The 27,416-nt window shown below is 24.2% G+C and overlaps 1 protein-coding gene across 2 annotated transcripts; it reads right to left on the reverse strand.

Annotated features, from left to right (window-relative positions):
• Positions 1 to 1,547: 1,547 nt before the first annotated feature.
• LOC119681217 (ion transport peptide-like) lies at positions 1,548 to 27,211 on the reverse strand. 2 transcript variants are annotated; one of them, XM_038094336.1, is made up of 3 exons: positions 27,117 to 27,211; positions 8,525 to 8,745; positions 1,548 to 1,825 (listed from the first exon to the last, which is right to left on the reverse strand). In XM_038094336.1, exons 2-3 carry the CDS (start codon positions 8,743 to 8,745, stop codon positions 1,714 to 1,716), a joined length of 333 nt encoding a protein of 110 aa, XP_037950264.1. In that variant the 5' UTR covers positions 27,117 to 27,211; the 3' UTR covers positions 1,548 to 1,713. The 2 variants fall into 2 exon arrangements, 1 of the variants encoding a protein (XP_037950264.1); XR_005252510.1 differs by lacking the exons at positions 8,525 to 8,745; positions 27,117 to 27,211 and adding an exon at positions 4,449 to 4,788 and having other exon boundaries at positions 1,753 to 1,825.
• Positions 27,212 to 27,416: the final 205 nt, after the last annotated feature.

The following is a 27,416-nucleotide window of genomic DNA, read 5'->3' on the forward strand; positions in this document are numbered from 1 at the left end:
CCAGCTGGTTCCAACACAAAGGGGAACCAGTTCTCCCCTTTAACTAATGTCCAACACATTCGGGTGAGTACAAAAAGCATATATTTTTTATATTTTATAATCTGAAGAAGATAAACACTAAGACTAATATTAACACGAAGACGAAAACAAAGACTAAGACTAAGATTAAGACTAAGATTATGTCTATGAAAATGACTTATATTAAGACTAAAACTAGGACTAAGACTAGGACAAAGACAAAGACTAAGGCTAAGACTAAAACTAAGACTAAGACCATAGTCCTAGTTTAAGACGTTAGGACCAGGACTAGGACCAGGACCAGGACCAGGGCCAGGACCAGGACTAAGACTAAGACTAAGACTCAGACTTACGCTAAGACACTGAAATCTTACTTTTTCGATAAAGTTTCAACATTCACAGGGGTGGAAAAGCGACAGTAATAACAAAAAGTTCAACAAAAATTTTGGTGCCAAATAAAGTGGGCATATAAAAACATCGAGAGCTTCAAAAGCTAACGAAATTCCTATGGTATCTAAACTTTTAAAAATTGGTTCAAATCTGACTTTCGTTATTGGGTCAAAATTATTTATTGTGCTCAACATTTTACGTTTTTAACTAAAACACAAAATCACGATTTTATAATATTTTTAAATGTACAATCTTTATTTATTTTACGACTAGATCCAAAGAAGTTTTTAATATAAACAATTAAAAAATAAAAATATATTAAATAATTAAAAAATATATCAAATATATAATTAAGGTTTACATATGTATATAGTTATATATAATGTGATTCTAATGAAAGCTGCTCATATTTTTAAGCTACAGCCTTACATAGCTCTCTGGACTATGAATATTGAGCTCGAATAGATTGAAACAGGAGCTGTTTTTAAGTTTAAAGATATATCAATTTACATATAAACCTATACATATATTCATGTATTTATATTTACATATAAACATATATACATATTTATATGTATCTACAAATATATAAATATTTATATATATATATTCACATGTAAGTTTATATATATATATATATATATATATTAGTTGTTTGTTGATTTAATCATTAAAAATAAATAAAAATACTTTAAGTTTTTATTTATCTTTTTAAAATATTAAAAAATAATTAAGAAAATAAAATCGAAAAAAAAATATTTACATCAGACATTTTCAATACTTTTTGTTCTTCATTTTGTTTTGTAAATAATGTATGTTCTTTTTTGCTGGATTATATAAATCAAAATATAATAATATATATGTGTAAGTGCAAAATGAAAAAAAAAAATTATTTTAAACTTATTGTTAAATAATAGATATTAAATAATCATTAGGAAGTTACAATAGTTCTAGTTTCAATGCTATATATAATTAAGAATACTACACTGAAAATATGTGCTCTGTAAGTTGATTTTTTGTTAAACATACACATAAATTCATTTATTAATTTTTCATAATTTTTTCTGTTAATTAATTAATGATAATTACATTCCAAAATTCTAACAATTTTTTTTTTTAATTTTCATTTTATGCTGATATATATAAGAAAGACATTTAAAAACAAACTAAGTTAACTTGAGTACATATTTTATATGATTTCTAATACATAATATTTGTTCGAAGCCAAGAGGTTTATTCGCAATCGTCGTAATTAAAAGCCTTAAGAACATTCCGGTGAGGTGCTCCATTTATGCAGGATTTTATTTATTTCTTTTTGCCAAGTGTGTCACGCCATTCATTGTACTTGTCCATTTCTTCATGTAATTGCAATGCCTCAATACAAGCATTAAAGAAAGGTGACCCGAAACAGTCTTGCCTATTAGAAAAAACAAAAAAAAAATATATAATTAATTCAATTGTTATTATGAAAAAATATTAAATTCAAATTTCAAAAATTCAAAAATTTCAAAAAATTTTAAGTTAATAATTATAGTAATATTATATAAAAAATTTTATATTAATATTTAAAAATCTTGGTTTAACTTCAAAATTAATTATATAAGTCCAAACCATCAAAATGAGGATATCTGTTTAAAAACAGTTCCATATATATTAATGTATATCTATTATAATAGATAAAATTAAATTTAATGAAAAATGTTATTAAAAAACACAACAAAAGCGTGTTCCCATGAAGGGCTTCCATATTTTATAAACCATTATTAAGGGATAAATATAATAAATAATATATATGTATATATACATACAAACTATAATACTTTCAATAGTTCATAGAAAATATATATCAAAAATAGGACGAAGGGTCTAGTAGTCCAGTTTCGTATTCTCAGTTAACTTTAAGATTAATTTTAGTGTGTTAACTCACAAATAAATAAATAAATAAATAAATAATTATATTAAAAATATTTTAACAGTACCTTTAAAAAGTTTAGGTATAATTGTAATTATTACAAAAATTTTGGAACATTATGTCAATATCGACTAAGAGTATATAAAAAAATATATGCAATATATATATACTATAAACTATATAAACAGAAAAATATTAAAACCTCCGACTCTTTTTTAAAACCTGCAAAACCCATCACAGATGAAAATATATAAAAATTACAGTCATAGGTCGAAAAAAATAAATAAATAAATAAAAATGTATATATTCGGTTACAGTAACCATTATTATTTTAAAAAGATCAAGCTTAAAATATTTTTTTTTACAAATATTAATTAATATATAAATTACTTTTTATTTTATTTATTTTTAATTTTTTATTTTGAAATAAAATTTTCTTTAATGCTTTCTATTTATCCTCGGTTTCAATAGAAGAAAAGTAATTGCATATAGGTTTAGTCAAAAGAAAAGCATGAAAATTTTTTATATATTATAACTATATATAAAAAAAAAATTGTATATATTCTAATATTTGTGACAAAATATATATATGGTATATTTATTTATAATTGAAACCTCGCCCGATTAGCTCAACATTACGACAGATTACTATAGACGTTTTTATTTTTTCCACTTTTACTAGGAATCGTGGATTCAATGGGGCTTAAAGGAATTCAAAGAAGTTTGACATCCAATTTTATTCAATTTATTTGACAGCTTACTTAGGGTAAATATGTTTTAATAGATATGTATGCAAATCATTGATTAGAGATATTATAAGTGTGAATCAATAATATAGTATTTGAAAATTAATTTATTTAAAAATTGATATTCTTTAAAATAAATATGATATATGTTTGTTACAAGAAATATCACATAATATTCTATATGATATATATATATATATATATAATAATATTTATATAATTTTATAATATAATATAATATAGTGCAGTGTATAGAGAGTGCAGAAGTTGTGGAAAGAACTGCTATAGAACTATTATAGAAGAAAAAAACAATCTAGCCACCTTTGGCTACCAAGAGAAATAGGTTTTTAGGGAAATATTTGTTTAACAATTTGCCGGACTGTACATTGAATGAAGATAGAATGAACATAGAATGAAGAACTGTTCAACTATTTAAAGTCAACGGAACGGATCGTGTTTTTATCTCTTAGTTTTTTGGAAGGAGTGTGGTATTAAAATAGCGGAAAATCATTAATTATACCCAGATGTCTGCTGTCCTGTCAGTACAATTAACTAATTAGCTCTTCTAATTAGTCATATAGAGTGTTAGTTAACCTAATTTATTTATTATTTATTTATTTATTAAACTTCTACGTATTCCGACATTCAAAGAAGAAATATCTCGAATTATAAAGAACTATTGCTCATCGCATATATATGTAACCCAACCCACTAGTTACATATCTACTGTCCTCTTTCAACAATTTTAGAAGAAAAACTTTGGGAGACGTCTTAGATATGTGTGACCTACACAAATTTTTTTTTTTTGAGTATATATGGATATGTCACTGAGCATATATAGTCCATACACGCCTGTCTTTTTTTAACTCGTAGTAAATATTAATTATTGTCATTCATACTGGATAGATTGTAACCATTTATGGTTTCATAAAATAAAAAAAATAATATTTAAACAAAAATTTTAAATATACAATAATTAAAAATTGGTTTATAAATGTTATATAAAAAATAAACACGCTTAATTAAAAAAAAATTTGTTTTAGTAAAAAATTTTTTCTATATAAATTAATTTTTCACAAAAAAAATATATAAAAATTTGTGTGCAAAAATTTTTAAGATCGAAACTCTTTAAACGGTTTCGATGTTAACTATAATTATTTTATAGTTTTATATATTATACAACTAATTTTTTTAATTTATTTTTTCTATATACGTTTATCTATATACAGTTCTTAAGCGACTTTAATAAAGATAGGTAAGTGAAAGATATGGGCTTAAGTCAACTGTATTAAATAATTTATGTATCAAAAATCAAAAAATATTTAATTTAAGAAAAAAACAAAACTAATTTAATTAATTAAAAATTAAATAAAAAAACGTACCAATTAAATAAAAACTTGATATCCTTGAAAAATAAATAAGAAATGTAGGCGTTATATATGTTGATGCACTTTATTGGTCCTTTGAGTTGGTTAAAGCTGCTGCCAGTTTATAATTTATATGATATATGTATATAAAATATTTATGATAAATATATGTATAAACATTTCAATTATAGCTGCTCTGCATTAAATAGTCGTTGTGGTTGTAGTGAAAATAATATTTTTTATATATTTAAGTATATATATAATATTTATTTTGAGTTGTAGTGTTTATATAAATTATGCGGGGACTATCACAATATTTTCAGTATATTTGCCAGCAAATTTTCCTTCATTTTTGTCGTTTATGTATATATATATATATATATGTCGTATATATAGTTTTAACATTTTAATAATCATTAGCTGCCTTATACATTTTAAATGTATATACAATTTTTTTAAATTTTTTTTTTGTGTATTTTTCACAAATTGCAAGTGTTTCTTTTTATAAATATAATAAGTTAAAAATATAAATACAATCTTTAGTAATGTTGTATATTTATATATATATATAAAGTTCCTATTACGTATATAAGTTGTTTAAAAACAATTTTAAAATGTTTTGCTTCTATTTTAATAAATACAAAATTCAATACTTTATCTTTTTATTAATACCCGAGCAACTAAAAGTTGTTTTAAATAAAATAATATTTTATACAAATGAAAAATATTTTTTAATCAAAAATATTTGAAGAAATTAAGCAAATTATATATATTCTTTTATAAAATAATTAAACTTAAAAATATGCGCTGCTAATTACACTTCATTATATATGCTAAATTATTATTCAGAAAAACCAAAATTATCAAAGTAGACCTATTTTGATATACATTTGTTTTTGTAGTGATAATATTAATTATTTCATGTAAAAAATTTAATACGAAATTAGTATTAAAATTTAACTTCATTTAAAATAAAATTTAATTAAGCATAAATTGAAATTAAATTAAATTTATGTATTATATTTCCTTTTATTTTATAATTTTATAAAGTGTTAATAAAAATTTTAAGGGGCTCAATATACAATAGAAAAGTCAATATTTAAGTTATAACCAAAATAGGACGATTAATGGTTTGTTTATATATTGCAGCGATATATTTTAATTTTATTAAATAATAATTACAATTAAAAACTTATTTATTTTAATATAAAAAGTAAAAAAGTTTATAGTAACAAATTCTGTTCTCTTAACCAATTAAGCATTAAAATAAATAATATTAATTAAATTTGTATGTTTATATATATATACATATATTGATATATGTATAGTGTTAAAATAAATAAAATATTTGTACAAAAGAAATTAAAATTTAAAATTATTAAATACAGTTATAAAATAAATAAGTACGATTTTAATTGTAAATAATTTAAAAACAATAATTTAATTAAGAAAATAACTAAAATTATATAAAACAATTTTATACATTTAATAAGAATGGAGAACCATTAATAACTTTTATGAAATGTTGCAATTGCGATATTTCTTCAGATGGTATAAAAAGTACTTTTAAACATTCTCCAAACCATTTTGAATCAAAGCACTCTTTCCTAGAAATGAAATAAAAATAAAATAAGGATTAAAAAATGACGAAAAAATAAAAAAAAATATGTCGAAACTATATTGAAATATAATTAAAAAAAATAAAATAGTAAATAATATATATAATATAAAAATGTATAAATATTTTTAAGATAATAATAAAATCATATAATTAAAATTTTAAATAAAATAGTGTAAAAATATTTATGAAATAATTATGAAATATAAATAATATAATCAATATATATAAGTGTATATAAATTTAAACTAAGTAAAAATTCATTTTGTTGCTATAGAATTTTGAACTCTATTTTCTGGTAAATTCGAAGGGTATTGGTGATCCATTAATCACTCGTATAAAATATTGTAGTTGAGTGATTTCCTCTTCAGGTATTAACAGAACTTTTAGACAATCTCCAAACGTTTCGTGAGTAAAACAATTGTGCCTGTTTTAAAATTTTGATGTGATTTAAAATATAAACATATAAGTATTTTAAATAATTTCTAAAACCATGCAATATTTAGAAAACTTCAATTATCAATTATCAGCTTATATTTAAGAAATAATATAATTAAACAATTTTGTAACTAATGTAAATAAGTATAAGTTTATAAATAAAGTTCATATAAAATATTCATTAATAATAATTCTAATTTTGTTTATATATATAAATCTTGTGAATCAAGCTTTTAATTTAATTTATTTTAACATAATATAACTAATATTATTAAATTTTTATTAAATTGATTTTGTTTCACTTTATTATATTTTATAATTATATTTGTTTTATTGTTTTTTAGTTTTTATACATGAATTTCCTTGACATAAATATCTAAAATATTTAATTAATATATAGAATTAAGTTATTTTATAATAGTTTAGTAAATAAGAAATTGAATTATTTTTTTATATTTAATTATTTTCTATTTTTTAATATATACAAATAATTTTCTTCCAATAAATAAATTATATTTTAAAAAGTTACACACATAAGTTATTTTAAATTGGTTTAGTAAAATTTATATTAATTTTTTTTTAAAGAGGTTTTTTCGAACAGTAGTGAACTACAACAACAAAAATTTATTTCTATATTATTTTAATTAATTGAATTTTTGACTGACCATTCAGCTGTTTCGAGTATTGCCAAATACCATCATCAGTGGTCTTGGAAATAATTCTTGTATTTAATTATTCGTAAATAATTATTTTTGAGACTGCAAGTACCAGGAATCGAATTCGGGTCCTGCCAAATGTGAAGCTCAGAGTCAGCGCACCTTAACCAACTGATCCAAAGCCGTACTTGACTTTTTATGTTCGCTAATTTTTCTGGAGTTTTGTTATTTTGCTATGAAAGTTTTATTAACAAATTGAATTACTTTTTTTTTAATATGTTATTACAAATATATATATATGTAATTATATGTAATTATTTTGATTTGTTTAATTTTTTTATATTAGTTTTTTTTTATATTATTTTATTTTATTTAATTTTTTATTATTTTTTTTATTTTTTTTTAAATTTTTATATATTAATTTCCTTCAGATAAATAAATTATATTTTATTTTTATGTTATTTTATTTTAGTTTACTAAATTACATGTTAAATTAATTTTTTAATATGTAATTATATTTTAATATTTCTAGTTTTTATACATTATTTTTCTTCAGACAAATAAGTGAGTTTTTGATAAATTCATGAAGATAAGATTTGCCGAAAAGAGTAGTTCAGAAGTAGTTCCTCAAAAAACCAGTAATTTATAATCGTTATTAAAAATCATATTAAAATTTTTTTATAAAAGGTATAATTAATGTATGTTATTCATTGTTTAAGTAATTTTATTATATTTTATTTTTTTATTATTTTTTATTTTATACTATTTTTATTTAAATCCACTTAGGCCTAATGGCCCATTGCGCTATCATATATTATTTGATTTATTTTGTATTATTTTTTTTTAAGTTTATTTTGTGTATGTTATGATTATCTTATTCCATTTATTTTTATTTTATTTTAATAATTTATTTTTTGTTACGTTTCTGAGTTTTGTGAACATCATTGATTACTATTACCGGTTGAATTATTTAGTAATATGTGTCGGTTCTGATATTTTGTATATTCCGATTAGTCCACAAAATTTGAACGAACTTAATTACTTCAAGGAAGTAGTTTATTAATTTTTTTTTTATATTTTTATATAAAATTCTTTTTTATATAAATTTAGTTTGTTTCATTTATATTTCTATTTATTTTTAAATTATATATGTCGATTAAGTATGTTCCATATTAATTTATTAATATATCTTAAATAGTTATAAATATAAGCTACTTAGAATATAATTATTTTATTTAAAATGAACATTTATAATACAATGTTTACTTAAATTTATTTCAAAAGAACCTATAACGTGATTATTTAATTAATTACTTTATCATTATCACATCCGATAAGAGAAGTTAATTGTAGGTCTAGTATAATGTTGAGATACTTACTTGCATAATCGATGTATGGTCGTTTCGCGGAAAAGTTGGTAACAATCTTCGCAAATACGATCCAAACGGAAAAACATTGTTTTATTGAAGATACCCTTGCATTCCAAATCGAAGAAATTACTTCTTTTGGCTAAATTGTGGTTGTTATGTGGCAAGGCTGTGATAAGTGGTATCAAAACAAGAAACAGCACCAGCGAGATCTTTATGTTGCGGGAACACATCTGAAATCGAAAAAAAATATATATTTATACTAAATGTTATAAATAATATAAAAATGGTTTATTATATGGAATATATTGTATTGTACTTTTATATATGTATACCATATTATTAGAAATGAATATCGACTAGATATTTTCTAAGGAAAGGGGAAATAATATTAGTTAGCTTATAAAGTTTAAAATATCGCTTGTCGGTGTGTTGATGAGGTTTTAAACTTTTGATAAGTCATCGAGACATACTTATAAATACATAGATATTTAGTTGACAACTACTATAAGTAAAATAAACTGATTTCTTATTAGTATCCTGAGAATGGCTATTGACAGTAGCGAAAATATTGATTTAATAGATAACACGAAGAAATAATAAAAATTGCTCTTTTTAATAAAAAATTTGATCTAAAATCGCACTAGTGCTTCTAGTCGCAAAATAGCTTCTAAACAGTACGGGGGTATTTCATTATCGACTCCTTTGTTTTTAGTTATCTTACTACTAAGATAGTAGAATTCTTTAATATCGTTAATTATAGCTAACTGATTATCATTAACTATTGCGTTTAACAGCTAACTGGTTATCAGTAGCTATAGTTTGGGGTTGGTTGTTTGTTGTTGCACTATGCATCGGCCTTTGCTTAGGTTTCTCCGGATACCGACAGTTTCAGCATTTACAGAGGGATATAAAAGCTTCGTTCTGGCTCTTATCAACAATTATAGTTAAGGATTGGCTGTTCAGAGTCGCAATATGCATTATTTTTTTATGCACATATTCATATAGATGTGTGAGATCTCTCAAGTTATTCATATAGTCTGAATAATTTTGTCGAAAAATCTATATCCGTAATAACTCAAGTTGTTCAATATTGGACTTTCGGGTTGCGTTTCCATCGAAACAGACTTCATCATATGTCCAAATTCGTGATCAAATGTTAGTGCCACACAATTACCTTTTCAATAAACCCTTTTTTTATGGATATAACAACGATTTTGATTTTATTTCACTTTAAAAATCAGGCCTCTGGAAAAATAGTATCTACATATGTTATGTATTTAATATATATTTTAAATACACGTTATCATATATATTGTACAGTATATATATATATATATAATATATATTATATAATGCAATTATTTTTATAATAATTTCTAATCTGGCTGATTGGACATTTAATTAAAAACTATAATTTATTATTTATTTATTATTATATATTTATTAATAATTATATTATTATTACGTTTACTATAAATGTTCAAATATTTTTAAAAGAAATTTACTTTTAATAAATTTATAATTATTTTAATATTTTTAATAACTTTGCAAACTTTACTGATTTTGATCATCCTAGTTTTTGAAGGCTGCCTACTTTGCTTTCTCAGAATTGGGTAAATAGATATGGGCCAAGTTGAACCTTGAATAGTGTTTTTAATTTTATTTTTTACTTTGCTTTATTTAAGATATTTTCCACAACATGATGATCGTGTGCGGCCCAGTCTACGTTGAAGTAGTCAAGCGTTGCGTACATTTTAAAATAGCATAAATCATGTGCTTACATCAGATACGGACAGATATATGTGCTGCATGAAATTCTATAAATACATGTTTACATATATATATTTATATATATATATATATATATATATAATGCAATTATTTATGCTAAGCTTTGCATTACGAGCGTCCGAAACTACTACTGCAATATAAGTATGAATAAAACTAAAAATAAATGAAAAAAAAATATCAGATAAATGGACACAACTATTGCAACATTAATCCATTGAGTAGACTGCCAGACGATTATATCTGAAAGGAGCTATTTATAGTGTATATAAATTTAACTTCAGACATAACTATTTTTAGATATAATTCGTACGGCGCAGAAAAGTTGTCAGTTTTATAAATACGGGTACATAGGAAATCATGCATTTTTCATATGTTGGAAGCCAATTTCTTTCTGAATTGAACTTATTTTTTTAAGTGTATTAGTTATAGTAAAATACGAACTTTTATATAAACATAATCTTCTTAGAGTAAAACACCTGCTTTATTTTTTGTAATAGTCTTAAAATAGCAATAAATTATCATCACAGACTACCTACCGCTGTATCGCAATTAGCATGAGTGTAGTTTACTACTGGGTTATCACGAACGAACTCAGTGCAGCACAGCGTACTTTGTACTTGAATGAATTAAAATTTTATAATGAATTAAATAGTACAATGTTTTTTTTTATTATTTTCATTAGAAACTAATCATGCAAGTTTATTTATTTAATGAATGTAATTAATATTTTTGCTACTAATTGCATATTAATCTTTACATATCTAATGCGCAATTTGAGTTGAACTAATATTTAACAGACAAGCCCCCCTTTGAGCTACTTCCCCAACTAAACTGTTAAATAGTTTAATTAAAACATCAACTGTTTTTAATATATGAAAATAATATTGTTTTTATGTAATATTATATAACAAAAAAAAAATTAATGGTTGTCTATTGTATGTAAGGTAATGTAAATAAAAAACTGTAACTCATTTGCTTACAACATTTATATTAGAATATTAATAATATATAAAATATTATATAAATATTATATAAAAATTATATAAAAATATTATATATTATATATAATATTATATAAAAAAAATTATATAAAAAAACAAAAAAATAAATGCAAGGTATCTCAAATAAGAATATATTTTTTAAATTTATTTTTCGACTTCGTAAATAAAAAACTATAACTCATTTGCTTATAAGATTTATTTTAGAATATTAATAATATATAAAATAATATAATATTATATAAATATTATATAAAAATATTATATATATTATATAAAAAAAAATTCTATAAAAAAAAACAAAAAACTAATATATTTTTTAAATTTATTTTTCGACATCGTAAATAAAAAACTATAATTCATTTGCTTACAACATTTATATTAGAATATTAATAATATATAAAATAATATAATATTATATAAATATTATATAAAAAATTATATATGTTATATATAATATTATATAAAAAAAAATAATATAAAACAAAAAATATATGGTTGTCTATTGTATCTATTGTATGTAAGGTATCTCAAATAAGAATATATTTTTTAAATTTATTTTTCGACATCGTAAATAAAAAACTATAATTCATTTGCTTACAACATTTATATTAGAATATTAATAATATATAAAATAATATAATATTATATAAATATTATATAAAAAATTATATATGTTATATATAATATTATATAAAAAAAAATAATATAAAACAAAAAATATATGGTTGTCTATTGTATCTATTGTATGTAAGGTATCTCAAATAAGAATATATTTTTTAAATTTATTTTTCGACATCGTAAATAAAAAACTATAATTCATTTGCTTACAACATTTATATTAGAAAAAAAAATTGTCAATGAAATTTAGCAGACACACTGACGCTTAGAATTACAAAACTAAAAGATACTCAGCGTATTTCTATAGCGTCAAACATTTGTAATGTATTAAGGCTTCATCTCTCCCATTGTGGAAGCACAGTATAATAAAGTAATTCTATTGTTTTTTTTTTCATTTGCAAAATTTATATAATATTTTGTATATCTTTTATTTGTTTATTTTAATGAATTTTTATTAACTTGTTGATGTGTTCAATTAAGACGAAAATATTTTAATTAGAATTTGTTTTCTTGCCAACACTCACAGATTCTATGCTTTCCGAATTTTGGTCAATAATTAAATCAAGAAAAAAAAAACAGAACACATCATATATGCACATTATCTGATTGTACTTAGAACAAATTTTTATGTTCTCAAATTGTTTGCGTGATTTTACATATAAAATTATTGGAATTAATTAAAATGTAGAAGAATTTATTTATCAAAAATATGAAAATATTTTTCCGCTTAAAAAAATGTTACTGTATATACAAATTAATTTTGCGCTACTTACTCCGCATATGCATTTAATGGTTTTTAGATTATATTTATATAATCTATAATAATAACAGACTGCCTTGACAAGCTAAATCTGCTTGGCGAATCAAATTAGGTGTCATTTCTTTGGGTACCGGGACATACTGGCATATGCGTAAACGAATACGCAGACAAACTAGCCAGGAAAAGAGTAGCCATACCGATGATGGGGCCGGAACCTTTTTGTGGACTAGAACATAGTACGCTCCTTTTTCTAATAAAAATAAAGGTGAATCAAAATAAAAAGGATTACTGGGATAATATACCAGGATTAAAACAATTCAAATCACTTATTGTTATTTATAACAATAAGGGATACCAGGATTGTATGAACCTATCAAAAAAAAAACTTAGAATTATCACAGGAATCTTAACAGGGCACTGTAAACTAAAATGACACGTTACAAAAATGTGAAGAGAATTATGGGTTGGCCATACACGTGCTGTTAGAATGCCCTGCGCTAATAAACATACGGCATAGGCTCCTGAGAATGTATATTCTTACGGAAGCGGAAATAAAACTCTGTAATGTAGGCTCTATATTACTTTTTATTAACGCAACAGGGCTTAGAGACCTATTCCAACCCCAGACGAGGGCGCAATAGACCCGACGGTCGCAGTGCCACATCGCCTAACAATAATAATAATAACTATAATTAATAAATAATTACAGATTATTATTCTATCTATAATTATTAGATTATAATAGTTCTGTTGTATTATAAAAATAATAACAATTTGCAAAAAAGTTACTTAAGTACAAAAGACCTTTCTTGAGGTGCTTTATATATAGAATCAATATTTGTTATAACACAGAGTTCATTTTCCATAAATGTTTTTATAATCCGGCATGGAATGGGGCAAATTTTTTTTCTATGATCTAATTTGCCTCTACCGACTGATAGTCTAACTCTTTTCCTATTGTGCTTTATTAAGGATCAAACTTCAAGGATCTTGTTCCTATACATCAATTTGTCACATTTCAAAGCCAGTTAGTTTTTTGCTGCTGTTCAGCTTTCTTAGATGCTGTATAACCTCCAGTAGTCCAGAATTCTGGATACATTTGTTGCTGATTAGCTTTCTGAGATTCTACCATTGTATAACGTCCAGTAGACTACAATATCGATATGATTTGAAATTTTATTGAATTTTAATAAGATGACCATCAGAGTTAATTCCCCATTAATTTTGTCGCGAGAGTCTTATTAATAGTATTATTAGTACCACGTGAATGTTGAGGCTGACATTCAATAATTTAATAATTTTTAATTAAAATAATTATTGATCAATCATGTTAAGTAATTTGATTTGACATCTATTTAGTTCCAGCTATTAAGGGATAATTCAATTTCAGTAATGTACATATGTATATATGGTATATTAGAAGGTTCATAGCGTTCTTTGAGAATCGCTTATGCATAACATTTTCTAAACAATTCAGTATTTAACCTATTAATAATTTATTTATAAATGTATACAAATCACATCTGTCGAAGAGGCGGCACGTGTTTCGGTTGAAATTTGTTTTGAATTTGTTTTAATTAAAATTAAGAGACTTAATTTATGGCAACACTAAAAAGTAGAGTAGGAATAATTAAAATTATTTAACCTCTAAACATTTTGAACGATAAATGTGTGTATGATATTTTGAATGTATGAATCTAAATTATTATTATTATTTTTTTTTATCATTAATATCGTCTGTAGTTTCGTTATACAAAATAAGTAATAATAATAAAAAGAATAATTGATAATAAATCTTAATTGGTTGATAATTTAATAAGGCTTGAATCTGATTTCGACATATTTTTTTATTAATTCTTTGGATTTTAAAAATATGAAAGGATATATATAAAAAATATATAATTAATTACTGATATATAAATCAGTAATCTTAGCAAACTTTACTTTATATTTACTAGAATATAAATGCTGTAGTTGAAGAACTAATATTGCGAATCACTTATGGAGTTTTTGCCGGTAAAATTAAAAACCCATTTATTCTAAGTATTATAATTAATTACGATGAATTATTATCCTGGAATTACGATGAAATGACATTATAATGCTTAACAATTGATAAGTTAGCAGTTTCGTTCATTTTACTATCATATTCCTCCAAAAACTTTTAAATTGCCATCGTTCTTACTGACGATGTGTCTGAGAAGCTGCCAAGAAGGTTTTCCCCAAAAATCTGTTTATTCTGGAAGTTTAGCTTGGGCAGTCACTGAGAAAATATTTAATTGTTTTTTTTTTATAGTATGACGATTCGATTAAACCGATTGAACAATTAAAACCGATTCAAAGATTTTTTAAAATTAAACCCGTTTAATAAGTACATTCGATTAAATTGAACCAAATAGGTACTTAAATTTTATTTAATATCGAATACTATATCTAATACTATTAATATACTATAACATGAACCCGTTTAAAATCGCTCAAGCTCGGTCCTATTTCAAAATTTGAAATATGAATTTAATATTTAATATATTAAAGACGTATATAAATATATTATAATCTTGTGGGTATTTACTTTGTGTGGTGTTGGGCATCTACTATCATTATAGGTTGGTAAAAGATTTTTTTGTTTGCAAAACCTTTTTTTAAATTTTTTTTTTGCAAATTCGGCTTTGAGTTTAAATAAGTTTTATAAATAAGTTGTTTTTTTTGGAATAACATGAAAATTCTTTTCATTATTTAATTGATTATATATTTTAAGTTTGCAACTTTTTAAAAAAAAACAATGTATATAAAATTATTTTACCCAAGTTGAAATTAAGAAAGCAGTAATTAATCTGAGTTCATATATGATATTTTCAATTTGATTCAACCTAAATTTACTCTCGATCTGTCAAATTTTTAAAGTAATCCAACATTTTTGTAGTAGTGTTGGTAGTCAGTTATATTTGTTATAATACATATATCAAATCAAATTAGACTTTACCTGCCAAGTCATATAAAACAGCTATTAAATTCAGGATAATTTTGCTAATCTGGTAAAATATATAGAGTGTTATAAATTATTCTGGAATATTATACATTTTACTCGAAATTTACTAATCGGAAATGAAAATGACAAGAAAAGTGAATTTCGATTAGTTTTACCAATCAATAACATGAGATTTTAGATTAAGAAAATAATTAAGGATCTTAGATTCTTTAAAAACCAAAAAAAAAAGTGTGGTTGAAATATATTGGCAAATTATGTATAATATGTTAAATGCTTTTTTTGACATATCAGACAATAAGTTATAAGACAATTACAAGAAAACTTAAATGTATATCTGTATATTGTATATCTGTATATTTATATATAAAACATTTTTATAAAATTTAACCCAAATTTGTTTGAAATTTTCTTACTTGTCATATGTTTACTGGCTTATGCAGTGATGCCAAGTTATTTTTAAGCACCTAAAGTTGTTCTATTGGATAATTCACGTCAAAAGAATATACTTTATAAAAGCTGATAGTTAATTAGAGCAAACCCGGTTAAGAAAATTGTAACTATTTTGAGTTTAGTTAAGATAAAGTCTATATATTTAGATTAAACTAAAATGTGGCATTAATTTTATGTATGTATATTTGTATAGAAAATTTTTTTATAAAATTTAACCCAAATTTGTTTGAAATTTTCTTACTTGTCATATGTTTACTGGCTTATGCAGTGATGCCAAGTTATTTTTAAGCACCTAAAGTTGTTCTGTTGGATAATACACGTCAAAAGAATACACTTTATAAAAGCTGATAGTTAATTGGAGCAAACCCGGATAAGAAAATTGTAACTATTTTGAGTTTAGTTAAGATAAAGTCTATATATTTAGATTAAACTAAAATGTGGCATTAATTTTATGTATGTATATTTGTATAGAAAATTTTTTTATAAAATTTAACCCAAATTTGTTTGAAATTTTCTTACTTGTCATATGTTTACTGGCTTATGCAGTGATGCCAAGTTATTTTTAAGCACCTAAAGTTGTTCTGTTGGATAATACACGTCAAAAGAATACACTTTATAAAAGCTGATAGTTAATTGGAGCAAACCCGGATAAGAAAATTGTAACTATTTTGAGTTTAGTTAAGATAAAGTCTATATATTTAGATTAAACTAAAATGTGGCATTAATTTTATGTATGTATATTTATATAGAAAATATTTTTATAAAATTTAATCCAAATTTGTTTGAAATTTTCTTACTTGTCATATGTTTACTGTCTTATGCAGTGATGCCAAGTTATTTTTAAGCACCTTAAGTTCTATTGGATAATTCACGTCAAAAGAATACACTTTATAAAAGCAGATAGTTAATTGGAGCAAACCCGGTTAAGAAAATTGTAACTATTTTGAGTTTAGTTAAGATAAAGTCTATATATTTAGATTAAACTAAAATGTGGCATTAATTTTATGTATGTATATTTATATAGAAAATATTTTTATAAAATTTAATCCAAATTTGTTTGAAATTTTCTTACTTGTCATATGTTTACTGTCTTATGCAGTGATGCCAAGTTATTTTTAAGCACCTTAAGTTCTATTGGATAATTCACGTCAAAAGAATACACTTTATAAAAGCAGATAGTTAATTGGAGCAAACCCGGTTAAGAAAATTGTAACTATTTTGAGTTTAGTTAAGATAAAGTCTATATATTTAGATTAAACTAAAATGTGGCATTAATTTTATGTATGTATATTTGTATAGAAAACTTTTTTATAAAATTTAACCCAAATTTGTTTAAAATTTTCTTGCTTGTCATATGTTTACTGGCTTATGCAGTGATGCCAAGTTATTTTTAAGCACCTAAAGTTGTTCTATTGGATAATTCACGTCAAAAGAATACACTTTATAAAAGCTGATAGTTATTTGGAGCAAACCCGGTAGTCTAAATATTTAGTTTCAGTTAAAATTAACTTTTTCCTTTCTTAAATAATTTTTTTTTTAAACTAAATTAAATTGCGTTTTATGTATGTTTGCTTATTATTGAATAAATTATATATTTAAAATGACTTCATTCAATTTTTTAAGAATTTTTTTTAATAGTTTAAAATTAGACTTTGAGTCTTTCGATTCAATTGAAAAATTAAAATATTTTCAATTTAGTTCAATACAAATGCCGCAGATAAATTGAATAAGAAACTGCTGAATTGAATTGAAATGATATTAAGAAACGAACGCGAAGCAAATTTAAAGATGAGTAAATACACTTAATTACAAAGCGGCAACAGAAAGTTGCCGCCGATAAAATCAAATGACGTTTGCGTTCATATTAAGCGGCCAATAAATCAGAAACGATAAATTTGCTAACAACACACGCCAATCGATTGGTGTTTTAAAGGAGGCGCGTCTCGGCACGATCCGGTATCCAGCGTTACGGTTCGGGTCAGTATGGCACATTTATTGTATTGTATCTATGCGAAGAGTTTTGTATGCATGAAGAGCGCGTTTATATACGATTTTTAGTTTCCTTATGCGATGCGAAGTGTTGAAGTTCACCCAACAGAATTTCCTTGATTTAATCGATTTCATGTTAAAACGATGACGCCATTCTTGAACCTCAAATGAAGCACAAATGATCACATTGAATTTCTGTTAGCAATGCAATATATAAAAGATATACATTTAGGTAACTTATATGTATAGCAAAATTTATTATACCTCATTTATATCAAAATAGAAATAAATAAATTTTTATCGATATTGGCTTAAGGAAATAACTTTAAAGTTATTATCGATTTTCTTTTTTTGTCACTATAAATTAGTTAAAATTCTTTTTTGGTGGAATTTGTGTTAAAAGTATCTGCGTTCCCACAATTTTCACATTCAAAAAACGCAAAATATACCAGAATTTGTAAACAAAAATTTATTTAAAATATTTAATTCATAAGAAGAAATCATCAAAACAACTTTAAATAAAATTAACTTAACAGCTTTTTATGGACGTCACGCAATTCCGGAGTTTGCGGTTGGGATTTGTGGTCTCAGAGATACAAAGCGCTTGGTTTTTTATTATTAGTTGCCGGCCGGCAAAGTTACATTTCATTTAAAAATAACCAGAAATATGCACAAAAATAGGTAAATATGATATATGTATGCATAATGAGAAAAACAGCACAACAACAAATGTTAAATGTTAAGCAATAAATTTTGCAATCCGATGCCAATTAGTATCGTTTTTGCCTACTTACTACACAATAAAATCTATAAAAATCTATAAAAATAAAAATCAATTGTAAAATGATATTTTTAAGAAATCGAATAGGCACAACCAATGTACGCACAAATCGAATCGGTCTGCTTATAGACATGAAAAATCCTTGGCCATGCTTTACTACAGAGATACTCCCTCCTCACTTGCATTTGTGGGTTGCGTTGCAGCACACACTAAAAGGCAAACTTATAAAAATACTGTTAAATTCAGAAATATAGTAGCGTATATATTTATAAATAGTATAGTATTTATATATTTATATTGTATATGCATATAGAATATAGACTAGAATAATATCAAATAGTCAACTTTGATGCATTATGGGAGCTGAACACTGGTTCAGTAAACCAATAGTAATAAATTAACTAATAGTTAAGATTGTACTACACATATCCAATAAAAGGACGTTTTAAAAAAATAAAAAGCTATGACGCATGATCTGGCAAAAATCGATGGCAAAAGAGGTACACCTACGAAAGTATGTTTGACTAGGATGATTAACTACGTAAGCCAGTAAACGATATAACGCATAGGGCGCTCTCCTGAAATCCTCAAGACCATAGTAATAGAGGCCTTGAAAAATATTTTATTTTTAAAAATACCGAATACGAATTTTTTGAATCAGTTGTTCTAAGAAATATATACTAAAGTCTGTCAATTAATTCATTTATTTGGGATATCATAAAAATAAAATAATATTATGATAAGAAACTTGTTGTGGGCCGTGCTTTGGACTGCCTTGATATAGAACACTTATAAATAAAACAACAAAAACTATAAATGGACTAAGATTTATGACACGAAATGGTCACCATTGGATAAAATTTGTTACAGAAATATAAATAATAATTTATATATTAATTGTTGTGAACATGATAATAATAATAATTTATATATATATATAAAAAATCACAATTATAGATACATATATGTACATATCAGAACTGTAGCAGGAGTGAAACAGATTGCGTACTCTTGCCTCAAGTTTTTATCACGGAATTTCCATGAAGCAGCTATTTATTAGAAGATGACGCGAAAGTTAGGTGATCTAGTCTAGTCTGATAATATGGCTCTATTTAGCAACGCATGTAATGAGTTGCAAGAGAGACTTATGACCGTAGCTAACGACTCTGCAAAAAACGGCTTTCGAATTAACATCGCAACAAGTAGATTGGGCATACCCTACGGAAGGATACAAACGAAATAGTACATATAGCCCTACAATGAAACCCCCAAGGTACAAAAAGTAGAGGACGCCCCACGATGACAATGCATAGAAGCATTAATATAGAAACGAATAAAAGATTTAATGAGTTAAGACATATAGCTAGAAACGGAGATTTGTGGAATTCCTATGTAAATAGACTAAGTTCTTCATTTACCCCTAATTGCTGTAATACTAGAACATGTCAATAATAAAAAATAATATGTGCATATCATTTTTATATATAATATCTACAATTTTTAAAAATATATCATACGCATAGTGCATCACTTAAACTACATACATATAACGTATTTAATTTAAAAATGATCAAGGTCTTGAATTTACGTATAGAAATTTATTGAATAAATTAAAGAAAATAACCAGATTGTTATCAAAACAATAAAATTCTATTTTATAAAGATTTTAATTTACTGATAATTAAAATATTTTTGCGGTTAGCTTAATTAATGGCAACAATTCAATTAAATTTGTGATCCAAATGAATCACACAAAAATTTATTTTAAAAACTTTTAGTAAAATTAACAAAAATTAAGTAAAAATATATTCAGAGAAATTTACTACGTCAATTACTGAGATTTTGTTGACTAGGTATCTTTATTTACCAATAATTAATATTAATCACTTTTCAATGTTTTTGTTTAAATTAACAAATAAAATTTGTACCTGTTGTTAAAATTAGGAGTACAAAAGCTGAGAAGACTCAAATTTTTTTTAAAAATATCGTTGTTTATAATGCATTTAGATTTTTGGGATAATTTATTCAGAAACCAGTTGTTAATGCAACTAAAATTAACAACCTGTTCACATCTGTCATCATATAATTTAAAAAAAATAAATGCCTAGCACTTGCAGTCCATACAAATTATATACGGACTATAAACTAGTTTACAAAATTCGAATATTTCCTAAGACCAATGATGATGAGTACTTGGCAATACTCGAAACTGCGTTGTATGATCAGCCAAATTTCAATAAATTAACTAAATTATTGTTGTTGTTTTATCATTTCTATTTGAACTCTTCTAAATTTTTAAATTGTTTCTTTTCATTATAAACACGCGTCACTCTCGGTAGGAAACAATTTGCATTAAAAAAAAAATAAGTTATGTGACTAATTGTTAATTGTTATTAGGTTATTCGAAAAGTATCTATTTCGCTACTGAGGCATCCGATAAAATAATAGTTCCTAACCGGTGCTGCGTGCATTTAACAGGCTAATGGATATATTATTTGTAGTTTGTCCATTTAGACCTCACTCATTAAGAAATAAGCAAGAAAAATTTCCAAGTAATTATATACCTATCCCATATAACCTATGCACTTATAAAATTTATTACACATTATACAATTTATTATTCTTAAACTTTGTGGTCTTATTGAAAACAAAAATATCATAAAAGTCCTTGGGAAAAAATCTTGGAAACCACAGCACTAAAACTACTTATTACACAATGCTACTCAAAATGTTTCAGAAACTCTACTCGTTATGTTTGAAACTTGTTAATCAGATAAGCATTTAAAAATAATCATACATTCTATTATTTTTAATCTTTGTGGGCTTTATTGAAAACAAAAATATCATAAAAGTCCTTGAGGAGAAAAAAAGATTTAAAACCCCAGCTCTAATATTACTTATTACACAATCTTACTCGATATAATTCAGATAATCAACTCGTTATATTTGAAACCAGATAATCACATAAGAAGTCCTTGGTCAAAAAAGGGTTGGAAACCACTGTGGTAAAACCACCTATTACACAATACTACTCAAAATATTTTCGAAACTCTACTCGTTATGTTTGAAACTTAATAATCAGATAAGCATTTTAAAATAATCACACATTTTATTATTTTTAAACTAAGTGATCTTTATTGGAAACAAAAATATCATAAAAGTCCTTGAGGAGAAAAAAAAAATTTTAAAACCTCAACACTAAAACTACTTATAACACAATCTTACTCGTTATATTTCCGAAACTCTACTCGTTGTGTTTGAAACCTAAAACTACTTTAATCTCCTTGCAGACTCGCTATTGTTCACAATGTGTGCAGCTAACTCATTAAGATGCCTATTTCTGTGTTCTATAAGTTCACATTTTAAGAAAAATTTCTTGTATCAATATTTTAATAACATCACCAACAAACCTCTTTCATATGTTCTAATAGATACTCACACCTACGTATCTATGTTACAGATATGGTAGTCTTATGTGCATTAATTAATTTATGTAAAGAATAACTTCTAAACACACTTCATGCTTAACTAAGCATGTTCAAGAATTAGAGGTGTACGTATGTATATAAATGAATATGTATATATATATATATATATATGTGGTACTGTATATATATTTATAATCACACAACTCGTTAATTTTTTATTACACAGGAGTTGGCCAAGAGCAACCGAAGTAGTTGAGAAAACAAATCAAGTAAACGAGACTGCTTGGTTCCAAAGACTGACATAAAAGCATATATCAGTTAATTTTTTTTTTTTTTGATATCTTAAATATTCAACAATAAAAATAATCATGTTAAACATGCACGTACAGATACAAAAAAAAAAAATATAATAAAAAAGATACAAATTAAGAAGAGTTTTAAGAAGTTTAAAAAGAGTTTAAAGTAGTCTTTTTATTTGTTAAAGAGTATTTAAGAGTTAAACTAATGCAACCGGCAAGTTGTGTAGTAATTTTTACTTAAATAACAGATAATACAGATAAATGTTAAGTTTATTCTCTTAAAAAGATAAAACGTACGAAACGTATTATGAAATGCTGGACTATCTTTACAGTTGAGCTGTCGTTGTATTTTTGGCTGTATTGTACTCGCGTTTGTATCTTGTATCTTGTATCTTGTTAGCCAAGCTGTAAGTAATTTGTTATTTTTATACACATTGTAATTTATTTAGGACTGTTTTATAATTAGTTACTGTGTTTATTATTCTATTTTTAAACATTTTCAACAATTTCAACAAACAATTAATTTGAATTATAAACCGAGATGAGGACATCAAACAATTTTGTTGAACTGAGACACGTACCACCTTTGTGCCAGTCTTAATAAAACCGGCAACATTATCGACGATAAATTAGTATTCATTTGAGTATTAACAAGTATCTCGCTGTGCAGAAACGGTGTGTTGCATAAATTTCTCATCCAATCTCATCCATATTAACAGAAGTTAACTTAATAAGCGGACGTTAAGAAAGAAGTCCGTTTACATAAAAAATTAATTGGGGTTTTAATTGCTTGTTAAGTTGTTAACATGGTTGGTAGTAAAATCTTAATTATGATGATACTCATACACATAATGATATGACACTTTTATGACAAACAGTTCAGGTTTTTTTTTATTAAGATATGAGTATCTGCTTTATTTTATAAACTCGAACTCGTATTTATTTCTTTATGAATTACTACGTGTTTCAATGTAGCTCATTCATTCATACAATATTTTATTTTTATCTGCTTGAAAGCCTCACAAGTTGTTGATAAGAGGTTTTAATTTTAAATACTCGTTTATAATATCACATAAGTAGCAAATTACTTAAGTTGTTATTATTGCGGTTTATATATATTACGTCTTTTTTTTCATTTTTTTTTATTATAATTTAAATAAAATTTTTATTTAAGACGTTCACTTTGAGGTAAACCAATTTTTGCTGTGCGCCTAGTCAAATTGAATATAATTTCATTTGATGTAAATGAAATTGATTATTTTTTAATCAATTTATTTTTAAGTGAAAGTAAATTAATTTAATCTAGTCATGTTGTTTTTATAATTGAAAACAATTTTTAATTTAATTTTTATGTATGAGAACATTGAAATGGATTTCAATATAAGACTTGTAATGATTTCGTTTTATTAAGTACAAGGTATTAGATTAAAAAATAAATACGTAATTTGAGATATCGAATTTTTCATTTTAAAATAATATAAAGTCATCTATAAAACCATAATAAATTTAATTTATTTTTTGTAAAATGATGTTAATAAAATTTTAAAAACTTTCTATTAAACCACGACATACTAACGTACGCGGAAACGAATACGCGAACAAACTAGCCTGGAAAGGAGTAGCCATACCGATGATGAGGCCAGAACCTTTTTGTGGACTAGGACATAGTACGCTCCTTTCTCTCATAAAAATAAAAAAGAACCAGAACAAAAAGGATTACTGGAATAATATACCAGGATTAAAACAATTCAAATTACTTATTGATACCTATAACAGTAAGAGATACCAGAATTGTATGAACCTATCAAAAGAAAAACTTAGAATCATCACAGGAAACATAACAGGGCACTGTAAATTAAAATACCACCGTACAAGACTGGGTATACTTACGGATGCGAACTGTAGATTCTGTGAAGAGAATTAGGGGTTGGCCACACATGTGCTGTTAGAATGCCCTGCGCTAATGCACATATGGAATGGGCTCCTGAGAATGTATATTCTTACGGAAGAGGAAATAAAATAGTGTAAAGTAGGTTCTACACTACTTTTACCCAGAAAGGGACAAAATAGACCCAATGGTCGCAGTTGCACAGTGCAATTTTTATTACCCCTAACAATTATAATAATAATAAGATAAAAAAATTTTTAATAACATAAGCTTGTAAAGCGATATATGAAAATTATTAACTTATTTTAATATAGTATTCATAAATAGAAAAAATATAATAAATTTAAATGAATAATAAATAATTTCTATAAAATTAGGAATTCTCCTAATTTTAGACAAAAGCGAATTTGCCGAAATATTTATAGATATATAAAAAATTAAACCGACTTTAGAATATTTTCGATGTAACAACTCAAAAATTAAAAACAAAATTATAAATAAATAGTATTAAATAAATAAATAAATAATAATAAATAAATAAATAATAATAAATAAATAAATAATAAATTTTATAATTGCTATAAAATCGTATTATAATGGTAAAAAATATAACAAAAAGTTTAGTGATTTCTAAAACCAGATTAGTGATTTACAGAAGTACTATTTCAAGTTAATAATCAATTGAAATAGTATATACATATATATGTGTGTCTGAAACTATAGTTTATTGATTTTAATTAATATATTGTGCATATATTATCGTTCACCTGAGACATGTGATGATGTGTATATTTTATATTATACTATATACAAGTATATAAAAGTATATAACATATATATAATCTATATTCATATATATATGAATATTTTATAGATAGGTGCTGCAGAGAACATATTCTTATGATACTTAATACGCCTGATGCACGGTTGCCACTTGAAAATTTTTTTCTGTACCAAAATTGGTTTAAAAAGGTACCATTTCTGTAAAAAAACGGTCCAAAATTTTTTTGGACCTTTTTATTTTCTCGATCTGTGTTTTTCATAGTGTTATAAATGAACAAAATATAAAATAGTGCAAAGTTGCATTTATAAAAAAAATTAATTGGAAATATCCACAATAAAGTTGGGTCGTCAAAAATGTACCATTTTTTGAACATGAGTACCAAACAAAAAAAATAAAAAAAAAAGTACCAATTTTGGTACTAAAGTACCATAAGTGGCAACCGTGGCCTGATGTTACAATAAATTTATTAGGATGGTGTGTCTGATATTTAATAATACCATCACAAAGGTAATGGTTCAAAACATTATTTTAGAGTTATTCCAATACTGATAGCCAATTTTAGTAGGATTATACAATTCATAAGTTAATGACTAAATCTAGGGTAATTTTTTATCCAGAATTTTTAGTGCAATTTTATTATCGATATAACATTCGAGATTAATTTATAACACTCTAGATATTTTGCTAGAATAGGTAAAATATTTTGAAATTAACAGCTGTTTTATAAATAATATAAAAGTCTACTAACACTACTAAAAAAATGTTAGATTACTCTAAAAATGTTCGCGTGGGCAACAAAATTTGACAAATCGAGAGTTAATCTCGATTTGTTGAATCCAAATTTACCAATCAAAAACGCGATTAGTTTTTTTCTTTGTAAATATACTATTATATTTAGTACATATTGAGTATATCTATAACTCGAAGTACCATTTTGCAAAGAAAAGGTTCGACTTATGTAGACTTTGAGTTAAACAAATTTTTTGTAATTGTATGTAATTTGCGCTCTAAACCCTGTTGCTGCTCTCTATTTAGTTCGAGTTATAGAAAATTCGATTTATAGAAGTTCGAGTTATGGAAGTTTGTATGGAAGTTTGAATGATAAAAATTTTTTTTGATAGAAATAAAAGATTTATTTGGAGTGTTTGTACTTTCTTTTTTTGCTAATCGAAAATCCTCTAAATTTTAAAAAATAGTTTCTTTGTCATTAAAAGAAAACGTAGCTTATCGGCAATACTAATAAAAACTATAAAAGATTTATATAATAATAAAAAGTATTATATATTAAGTGTTAAAATATTAGATAACTATTGTAGTACAATTGTATTTTATATTTTTTTATAAGTGAGAAAAAATATTTATTTCAATGTCAATATTTTCCGTCACTCTATAAAGCCACTTCGAAGGCCTAATACACTTTGAAGACGTAATATGCTTATATCACATATATATATAATATGCAATAATTATCTCAAAAGTTAACAAAAAGTATTTTAATTTCTCAGATAAAATTCTAAAATTATCTAAGCTTGCACTCAAAAATGTTTATAGTCAAAAATAAAATAAATATGTAATAAAACTCTAGGAATTTTATTATAAACACAGCAAGTTAATAAATTTTTACTTAATTAAAAATTTGCTTTAAATACTACGTCATACTGTTTAAATTAAATTAAAAATATTTAAAAACTAAAATTAACTACATAAACAAAATAAAAACATGCTTACAGTTGTTTTTCTCAATTATTATTAAGTAATTATTCTTATCAAAGTATGTAATATAATAAAATATAATGTCTATGAATTACGTATATTCAAAATACCTTCTTCGTTTGTATCACAATTGTGGGCGTTTCAGTATGGAGATAATAATAAATAAACTTAATATTTTTATGTTAGCAAAAATTCTTCATATATATTATACTTAATTTAATTAAAAATATTTCAAAAATTAAGCAAACAAATTTTCGCTAGTCACACCCGTGCTCACATTTATCTATATTGGCAAGAAAAACGCTACTAAATCCTAGAGATTTGTCTAGTATTTAAAAAGTCTTAACTACATAATGAAGACTGCATTTCAAATGACAAGTGTAATTAGAAGGCACTTTAAAAGAGTATCT

This window comes from Teleopsis dalmanni, chromosome 2 (assembly GCF_002237135.1).
Source record: "Teleopsis dalmanni isolate 2A chromosome 2, ASM223713v2, whole genome shotgun sequence".
Classification (NCBI taxonomy): Eukaryota; Metazoa; Arthropoda; class Insecta; order Diptera; family Diopsidae; genus Teleopsis; species Teleopsis dalmanni.

Bases quoted from the DNA above. Each gene is read 5' to 3' on its own strand.
- LOC119681217 (XM_038094336.1), bottom strand. From the start codon at position 8,745: ATGTGTTCCCGCAACATAAAGATCTCGCTGGTGCTGTTTCTTGTTTTG. The intron at 1,826-8,524 runs GTAAGTATCTCA...TTTTTCTAATAG, and splicing joins ACCATACATCGATTATGCAA to GCAAGACTGTTTCGGGTCAC.